The sequence below is a fragment of the Gossypium arboreum genome, chromosome 12 (assembly GCF_025698485.1).
Source record: "Gossypium arboreum isolate Shixiya-1 chromosome 12, ASM2569848v2, whole genome shotgun sequence".
Lineage (NCBI taxonomy): Eukaryota > Viridiplantae > Streptophyta > Magnoliopsida > Malvales > Malvaceae > Gossypium > Gossypium arboreum.
The window spans coordinates 95,652,968-95,663,027 of NC_069081.1; the positions used below are offsets into that span (position 1 = coordinate 95,652,968).

At 31.1% G+C, this 10,060-nt stretch overlaps 1 protein-coding gene across 1 annotated transcript; it reads left to right on the forward strand.

The window, feature by feature from the left end:
* The first annotated feature begins 6,679 nt into the window (after nucleotides 1–6,679).
* On the forward strand, nucleotides 6,680–9,261 carry LOC108477321 (NADH dehydrogenase [ubiquinone] iron-sulfur protein 5-B-like). Its single transcript, XM_017779826.2, has 2 exons — nucleotides 6,680–6,962; nucleotides 8,920–9,261. The coding sequence occupies exons 1-2, from the start codon at nucleotides 6,813–6,815 to the stop codon at nucleotides 9,019–9,021; spliced, it is 252 nt and encodes an 83-aa protein (XP_017635315.1). The 5' UTR covers nucleotides 6,680–6,812; the 3' UTR covers nucleotides 9,022–9,261.
* Nucleotides 9,262–10,060: the final 799 nt, after the last annotated feature.

Here is a 10,060-nt window from a genome sequence, read left to right on the forward strand (position 1 = left end):
AATGACCGAATTATATAACATGGGTGTTTAAATTGTAAATTTTTATTTTGGTGCTTAAAATGAAAATTTTTTATAATTAAATGGCTATTTATGTAGTTTGTTTTTTTATTACAACAACTAATGTGACATTATTTTAACCAATTAAAAAATATTGTTAACTTAAATATAAGAGTGAACAAAGTATATAATCATCCATCAATGCAATTATTTTATTTCGCTCTCATATCAAACTTTACTCTTAATAATAGTGATAATTAATAAGAAATGGCGTTAACAAATAATTAATGTCTTTATGCCCTTGCCTAGTTGCTTTACAAATAACACCCAAAGCATTTCCCTTGATTATAACCATGAAGATGCGGAATACATCACACCGGTGTGGTCATGGTTGCCTAACTTGAAGGTTCGCTCAAAATTTGAGAGGGTTTAGGCAAAACTTTAGATTCAAAAAATAAATTTGGATAAAAAAAACTAGGCTCTTTTTTAAATAGCTCGGGTCTTGGGTAAGCTTATTTGGATCGGACCCAGCCTAACCTGAAATTGAAAAAAAATTTGTTGCTTTTTGCTGTTGCTTTCACTATTTTTGTTGTTGATTTGTCACTGTTTTGATATCGTTTTGCTATTATATTGCTACTATTTTGTTGCTATTGTTTAGATTTTTATAATTCTTGTTTTATTGTTAATTTTGCTACTATTTTAGATGTATTTGCTTGATAAGTTGCACCTAGTGTTATTTAAGTATAAATATTTTTTTAAATCTATTTTCAATTTGATGGGAAACATTTATTTTAATATTTTTACTTTATTTGATGTATTATATTTTTTAAATTTATTTTTGTATAAAAAATAATATAAAAAATTTAATACGAGCGAGTTAGGCCAAACTTGAGTTTTAGCGTTTTTATTCAGACTGAATTTGAACAAGATTTTAGACCTATTTTTTAAGTCGGGTTAAACCCAAACCTAGATAACGAACCTAAAATTCTATTGAGACCCAGCCCGAATCTAACCCCACCAAGATCACCTCTAATCACCTCTCAAAAGTGGACCAATTTCATATAACATCTTACATGAAAATCGAAGATTTATTTCAGATACCATTTGTAGCATGTCAGATACTTTATGTCATGTATGTATGATTTTTCATTACATTGTTGGATTAGAAATTGTCTAAAAATGCAATTTAAAATCCTAGTAACCATCATATTTTTTTGTGTTTGACATTTCTTATATAATTTTAATTAAAGGTTGCGAAACAAACTTGCGAAGCTCTTTAAGTGAACTCATGTGAATGGTACTATTTGTGCTATCATTTTCATGGAGAAAAAAAGTTCATGATTGTAATTGTGATTATTGTATAAATCTAATACACTCCAAGATTATTATATGCAATGCAGATTTAGAAATAAGACTTAAGGGGTAAATTTATATTAGTATTGTCAAGGTAAAGTTAGGAATTTTTTTAGGGGGAGGGATAGGATAAAATTGTATATTTTTATGATAGCAAATATGTAATTTCATCATTTTAATAGCTTATATCTTTATAATTTTTAGATGATTAAATCAAAATTTTATAATTTTGGAGGGTAGAGTGCAGTTTTACCATTACTAATTTAAAATTTTATAAATTATAAATGGCCTAAATAGAAAAATTTCCATTTTAGGGGGGTCGGGGCTCTAGCTAGCCCCTTTGGATCTACCCCTGGTTATACCCTTTTGCATCTTAGACACGTGTTAGAGAATTAGACAATATTAATCTCCTATTAACTTCACTTGAAAAGGTACCTTGCTTGACCACCTGCTCGAAACAATGACACATTGGTCCCCTCACGTTCTCAATCGCCCACTATACCAAGAAGGCTTTCAACCCTCTGTTTTCCTAAGAATAGCCAAGAACCTCCTTTTCAGGTGTGAACATTCCTTATGTTTGAACACGTCTTTGAATTCATATGAGACCCATTTGAGTATAACAACCTTCTACTAATCGAATGCATAACAGAATGGGCCCTACAATGCACGCCTTTCACGTATCAAATGAGGATAGCTTCCTTTATGATGATTTGCTATGTCACACAAATGGACAAGAAGATCTCTCTTATAAATACCCTTATTAACAAAGAAGAATGGATCGTTTTGCAACACCTAAAGTTACTTTAGGCAATTGCTTCCTCATATAGATAGCTCGTCCTCTTGTCCTTATCCCATCTCTCCACCTCGTTAGGTGAATCGGCCTTTATACCCCCACCGCAACCTCCTCTCTGCCTTTCTCTTTTGTTTGACATCGTATTAATAATTGGTGTGGTGAATGTAAACTCAACAATGTCTCAGATTCAAAATGATGCTACCAACAACCCCCTAAAACAATCAACAATACCAATTCTGCCAACTCATCTACTCTGGTGACCAAAAACACCACTACCAACATTGAACTCTCTTAAAACCAAACCCTGAATCATAGCACTCAAACACCAACTTGCACAACTATTACTCCTATTGAGGCTTTTTCTAAGTTCATGGTTGCCCTCAATATTTCCCTTTCTACTTCTTTGGCCAAATCGGTTGTCATTCCCCACCAGCTGTCCCAGGTACCCAACCTCCTCCAGCCATTCCACAAGATCCTAGAGATAACCTTCTCAGGCAATTTTTTTCTTTTTTAGTTTCTCCATCTAAGCCAACTATCGTTGTTGTGCCATCAGACTAAGCCTCTCAACAACAAGAAGCTTCTGGTGTCTCAGACTTAGATTTTTCCCACGCAATCCGTACGGCCTTAGGCAGTTTCTTCGCTCAAAAAACGCCTAAGTCAACCTAACTCCCAATAATTAAGAATTTAATAGAAATTTTCTAAGGTACCAACGAATAACAAATGTGAATGAATATGAAATATAAGAACAAAACCACAAAAAAGCTAAGAACACAAGAGAAAGTTTGAGAGAATGCTCTCATAAATTCTATTTCTCTTAAGAATTCAAGATACAATGGATGATTTACAAGTAAGGGGGAAGTTCTCTATTTATAGTTGAGCTCACCCAAAACCAACGGTCAAGATTAAGTTACATTGACGACTAAGATTAAAAGCTATCTACAAATCAAACCTCTAAGATTACAAGTTATCTCTAAGATTGCATATCTTTGAATTAGTCATACTTTGTAGATGAGCCTTCAATCTTTCCAAACAACAGGCCAGTTTTTTTGGGCCACCTAGGCTTCTCTATTAATTATTGGAATTGGGCTAGTTCTTATAGGCTAAATGGTCCCCATCTCAATGATAAACTTCCATGGGATACATTGTGCGTGATGGTCACGGGCTTTTCATATTGGCCCGTGACACTGGCCCAGCACTAAGGGCTAATTTAGCAATGCTTTTAAAAAGTGTCGTGAAAAAGTACTTTTGAAAAGTTTGGTTTAAAATTTGAGTGTTTAGCATTACTGTCAAAAAGTGCTTTTGAAAAATAAAATGTCCATTTTAGACATGTTATTATCAAGTAACAAATATGCATTTAAATAATATTTAAATTAGTTAATATTATTATATTTTAGTAAGAATATAAAAATTATTATAACTTGTTGTTAATATTTTAATATATGAAATATAAATTTTAAATATTTTTAAGCAATAAATATTAATTATTTATAAAATTTAATTAGAATATATAAAATATATTTTAAATATTTAAATATAACAATTAAATATTTGTAATTAGTATTTTAATAAATATTTTTATTTTTAATTAATGATTTTAACACATTTGTAATTAAGCACCAAGAAAAAAAAGTGAAAGTACTATGTTATTGGAAGGGTGAAAAAGTAATAAAGTACCAAAAGTGCTTTTGAGGGAGGAAAGACTAAAAATTTTAGCTTCTTCTTTTTAGAAGTGCTTTTCAGAAGCACTTCTAAAAAGCCAAAAATTTCATCCAAAAATAGCTTATGTAGCACAGTTTTTCTTTCAAAAGTGCTTTTGGAGTCAAAAGTGCTTTTTTTTAAGCACTACTAAACAGGCCCTAAGTCACCAAGATGTAAAAGAAAATGCGTCTCATGGAAGAGCAACTCCTAGCTCAGCAGCACCAGTTCTAGGAATAACAGGAGCACCAACATCTATTGGACCTGCAAAATACTCATAATGCAAAGCTGATTGAAGAATTGCGTATAACTAAAGATGCCGACTTACCACTTTTACTACATCTAGAAGGCTCAGCTCAATCCACTGTTCATAGAAATTGAAAGGAGCATAATGACGAAGTTATGCACGAGCCTTACCTTGTTAACTGTCTAGATCAAGGGGTTTAAAACAAAGTTGCTTTCATTGAGGAGCAAATTGCAACCTTAGGCTGGAGTTGCTGCAAGAGACCAAGGATTCTAAATCCAATAAAGTTTCTTGGAGCTATGCCTATGAACCCTTAGCCTCATTTGTTTCACAATCTTTCTACCTCTTTTAAGTTCCCTAAGTCGTCCTACAAAGGTGTGAGTGAACCAGAAGACCACCTTGCCCACTACAACAACCATATGAACATCTTTGGAGCCTTCGATGCAATAAAATGCAGAGCTTTTTCCATGATCCTCTTCAACACCACTCAACAGTGGTACCTGTCACTCCTTCAAGGATCCATCAGTAACTTTGATCAACCAATTGTGTTATTAATGAGCAGACTTTTTCCCACTTATTTCAATTTAATCCTTTTATACTTTTAAATTCTCACTTTTTCCCCAATACTTTTCGCATTCTTGCGATTTAGTTAATAATTTGGATTTATTTCTCTTAATACACAAGTCTTTTTAAATTTTATCCGGTATCCCTCCACCTTCTCTACTATCACTGGTAATTCATATTTTATTCATTTTGAAAATTTTAACACATATGATTTTTGAAGTTATGTTGTGTATGACCAAAAAGGTTTTTAGGATGTTACACAGACATAAAATGAATTAATATATCTGAGTATGAAATGAGAAAATGAAATTGTTCATATGATATGCTTTGATCATCATAGTTAACTTCAAATGTTGATATGTAACATGAAACTAAGCATGAAAGCATAAGACAAGAAATGTAAATATGGTTTAAGCTATTGTTGAGTTTCATATTAAATGTACATGTTTATTTTGGTTATAATTGATTACTTGTTTGAATCATGATAGCATCACTGAGCTTTATTGCTTAGTGTACGGTTTGCTTATTTATGTGCACAGGTAATGTTAGATCTCGAGGACCTGAGAAGTACAACAACGTTTAGAACTCAATTCTTGACTCAACAAAATTTGTATCGCTTTTAATATGTCTTGTAGCAAAATGGTATGTACCTAACAACATAATTAGTCTTTGAACTTATTTTGATGTTTTGGGTACTTACCATGTTAAGGGCTTGTATATTGAATGTGATCATACATGTATGGTAATGTGAATATATGTTATAATTAGGGATATGATGATCTGCATGTTTAATTTGCCATGTTTATACATGTTTGAGAAGTTGTTTGCATGCTAATTAAATGGATTTGATGCATGAATTTAGTAATAATGAGTACATGTTTGTGAATACGTGATTTTTAAGTGTTTTATATGCTTGAAATGGTGTTTTAAACTAGCTTACAGTGTTCTATAGTATGTTGAAATGAATTGGTGTTGTTTTGGATCAAACTAAGTGAATTTTGGGGTCATTTTAGGGTCCTAGCAGACTTCTACCGATACAAGTGGTCAAATGTATCAATACAAGTAAATTAGTAGCAAAAAAATGAATAGTAACACCCAAAAGTATCATTGCAGGTACCCTATGTACCAATACAACTGGTCCAAATTGGGGTCCCTCCCTTATTTTGACCTCCAAAGACCTGAACTCAATCTCGATCATTTCCGAACACCTAGAATTCGATTAAAAATCTTTTAAAGGTGTTTAATTTGACTTGAACTTGATTTAATCTATATGAATGTTTTGTAAATTATGATAAAAGTACACACTATGTTGACATTGAATGGTTTTATTTGTTTTAATTAATATCTAGGAACTTGTTTTCGTGAAATTATAAAATATTTGAATGTTTTAACTTGTCTATATTTGAAATAATTATTTTGTATGATATGGAAAATGCCTGATGTTTGAGTTGAATTTAAAAGAAAGGTTAATCTTAGTTGCTTCGACAACGAATGTAGTGTTTTTCATTCAGATCCTACAACCAGGTTGGGTTTGGGGTGCTACAAATCTCAAAACTATACATAATTTTTTGTCTAATATGCAATGTTACACATGAACCTTGATTTTATGTAATTTTATACATGAAATTCGATTTAATCCAAAAAATTATTAACACAATTATCGGTGTATCATCATTTTAATTTTACATATTACATACACAAATAACTATATTTATCTGAAATAAAAATAAATTGATGTATATATTTCTTTAAACATGTACAATTTAATTGAAATTAAAGTTTCACACATACATTTTGAACCAAAACCACAATTTTCGATATATAATGACACCAAAACAAAATTTATATATCAAATTATACATTAAATCAAATTTCACGCATAAATTTTCTATTTATCCCAAATAATTATTATATTTTTAATCTCCAATTAGAGCGAACCCAACATTGAGTAACTGGATCGATAGTGACCGAGCAAAACTGGATGAGGCCCGGTTGTCCATGCGTGGCCCCCTAAGCCCAATCGTCTGGTGTTTTGGTAATTTCAGGCTACCAGATTGAAACTGCCGAAAGAGTCTTCTCATCACTTCTATGCACAATTAATTTGGAAATTTTACAGTATACAATCCATTTTGATCGAGCGGACAAGAGAGGTAGAGAAATAGTGTGATGGCATCCGGGTGGGGAATCAACGGTAACAAAGGCAGGTGCTACGATTTCTGGGTCGACTTCAGCGAGTGCATGTCCCGTTGCAGAGAACCCAAGGACTGTGGTCTTCTCCGTGAAGATTATCTCGAGTGCCTCCACCATTCTAAAGAGGTAATTATTACCCATTCTTTAAGTTTTAATTTTATTTCCTTTAGATTAGATTCCAGATTTATGGATTTTATTTTATTTTTCCCATTTAAATGTTCCCCAAACCCTAATTCTTTTTGTATTCTCACCAATGAAGTGTCTAATTAGTTTTCTTAGGTCGTTTCTTGATCCATTTAGCTATAATTACTCTGGAGTTGACGCGTTTTTACGAGATAGATTAACTCTTTTTTTTTGTTTATTGAATTTCGTGCTTTGTTCTTGAGCTTCACTGAATTTCACGACTTGACGGTCGTCCTCAAGCTCGTAAGTGGTTGGAATTGGTTCAGTCAAGCTAAAAAGTCAAGAATTTTAGCTTTTCGCTTTTGCAAAAGTGCTTTTGGCTGAAATTACTTTCTTAGCCTCATTAAAGAACTGTTACGAAGCTTTTTTCCACTGCACTTTTCCACCTCAATAGTAAACTGGCCTTTAGGCTTTGGTAGAGTAGAAAGAAAAGAAAATTGAAGGGATAGAAAACTAGAAGGATGGAAAACATAATTTTTCTTTTCATAGGTGTACTTGGTAGGAAAGATGGAAAAATGGGAAGAAATGTCAACAATTGCTTGGTAGAATTGAAAAATGAAAGGAAAGAAAATAAAATATTTAAAAAATGCATAATTTTGAACTAGCATACACTTCTCCCTCATTTTCTCTCTCATTTTCTCTTCTATTTTCTTTCCTCTCACTTCCCTTTCCAATCAAGCACATGCAAAATTCATTTTTTTTCCTCACTTTTCCACTTCCTCCTCCCATCCCTCCACTTTTCCATCCAACCAAGCACACCCTTTGTTCTGCTGCTGGGACCAGATCATCCAGTTATAGATAGCTTCATTAGTTTGTGAAGTCTTTTACCTCTAGGTGGTGTTTGGTATCATGCTATCTCTTTGAAGTTAAGGTTGACCTATTCACTGTGTTTGTTAGTAACTTAAGGATCTTATATGACGATAGCTTTATGTCACAAAGATGATAAGATCAATGCTTTATGGTTGATCTGAATCCCATTGAAAGCAGTGGGAAATTTATCATCTCCTAGCCACTGCACTGAGGTTATGGTCTTTGAAATTTAGGAAACATTTACCCACCAGATATGTTTCTGGCTAAAGTTTTATTGTTTATAAGCAAATATTCCATTTTAATTGTTTTATGCAAGAAAACTTATGTGATATTTAAATGTCAACATGTTGATAACCATTTTGAATTGTACTCATCAAGATTTGGTTCGTACTTCATAATTTTCTATATAAATGAATTCTTATTTATTACTGTTTCATTCAATAAAATTTGATTAATACAAAGATGTGGCACATGGTATAATGATAAATTATGGATTGTTGAATTGCTAACGTATGAATGTTGTTGTAAATTGATAAATGCACGTTTTTCCACTCATACTGCCGCTGGTATCCAAGAAACATAGAGTGTCATTCAAAAGGTATTAAAGCTACAGTGCCAAGCATCTGAATCAATATAGCTGTGACATTGAGGCAGTTTTAGGGAATTTAATGGAACTTTTTATTCGTAAATTTTACGAGTTTACTGGAATTTTCTGTAACCTACGAAACAGTCACGAGATGAAAACGATTTCAAGTGTGTGATTTATTGTGGAAAACTCTAATACATTCTCCATCAAATGGTATTTTAATGGTTTTTGCTGGAGCAACTAGTCTGAATGCATAATCACGAAGGATAAATGAGCTTGTGGTTATTTAGTTTATCTTACATTTTATCATTCTCTACTCCAAAAACCAAGTTAGATGTTAACTTAGGTCCATGGCAAGGAAAATTTCATATTACTTAGCATTATAATTTGAATGTAGATATTTTGTTTTAATCCCATGATCCATATGGATGTTTTATGTAATTGGTGCTGGGATCCATTTCATATACTGACATTCATTGTGGCCAATCTTGATAACAATGGCAGTTTCAACGAAGGAATCGAATTTATAAGGAGGAGCAACGTAAATTAAGAGCTGCCGCACGAAAAGACAAGGAAGGCGAAAATGGTGTTCATCATCATGCATAGTCATAATTTGTGATCCTTTAATTTGCCAATAATAATAATGCGTGGAGATTGTTGTATTTATGTTGGGATTGGTATTTTAACTCTTTGCTAAATTACCTTTTGGTTTCCCTTTCGTTGGAATGGACATTGTTGTTTTCTGCCTGTGGCTGTGGGAGCAAAGTTAAATTGGAGTGAGCGAAACTTTTTTACTTGAAAAAAATTTCGAATTTTAAATTAATCGAATCAATTATTTGGTTTTTCGAGTTTAAGTCAAGTTAAATTTTACAATTTAAATAATTTAAATAACTCAAATAACATATTAGTGTAAATATACATTTGGTTTTTGTTAATTTTGAAAATGAGTGAATTGGTTTTTAACAAAAAATTATAAAAAATTAAAATAATTTTAAAATTCAAAGTATTTAAAAATTTATAATTTTAAAAGTTATAGAAATTTAAAAATATTATAAAATCTAAACTAAATATAAAAAATTAAAATGATAATTGTTTGGGATTTAATCAAGTAAATTAATTATAATTATTAGAGTTATTAGGTTTAGGGTTTTTATTTCCTTTCTAAGTTTTATGTTTCCGATAGTGTCCTTATTCAAAATAAAATAAAATAATGTTTATGTTTATGTTTTCTTTTCTCTCTGTAGCGTTTGTAAATTTTATGTTTTATGTTTTTCTTTTAAATTATATATTTTGAAAAAGAAATATGTTAAATATTTTTTGAAAAAAATCCTCAATTTTTCAAATATATTATTTTTACTAATTTTATATCATGGTAAACAAAAATATTTTATATTAAAATCATAAAAATATATTAATAAATGATTATTAATGGAATGAGAATAGTTTTTATATGAAATTTGTTGGTCTTGTGTTTAATTCTTAAATAATAGTTTTCAGTTGTTTTATTTGAAGATTATATAAAAGTATGAAAATATGAAAATACTCTTACAATAATATTAATTACACCTTAAAATAAGAGTATTTTAGTAATTTCATAGTTAAGTTAATGTTAAGATGACTCGTGACATTAATTCGGTCATCTATT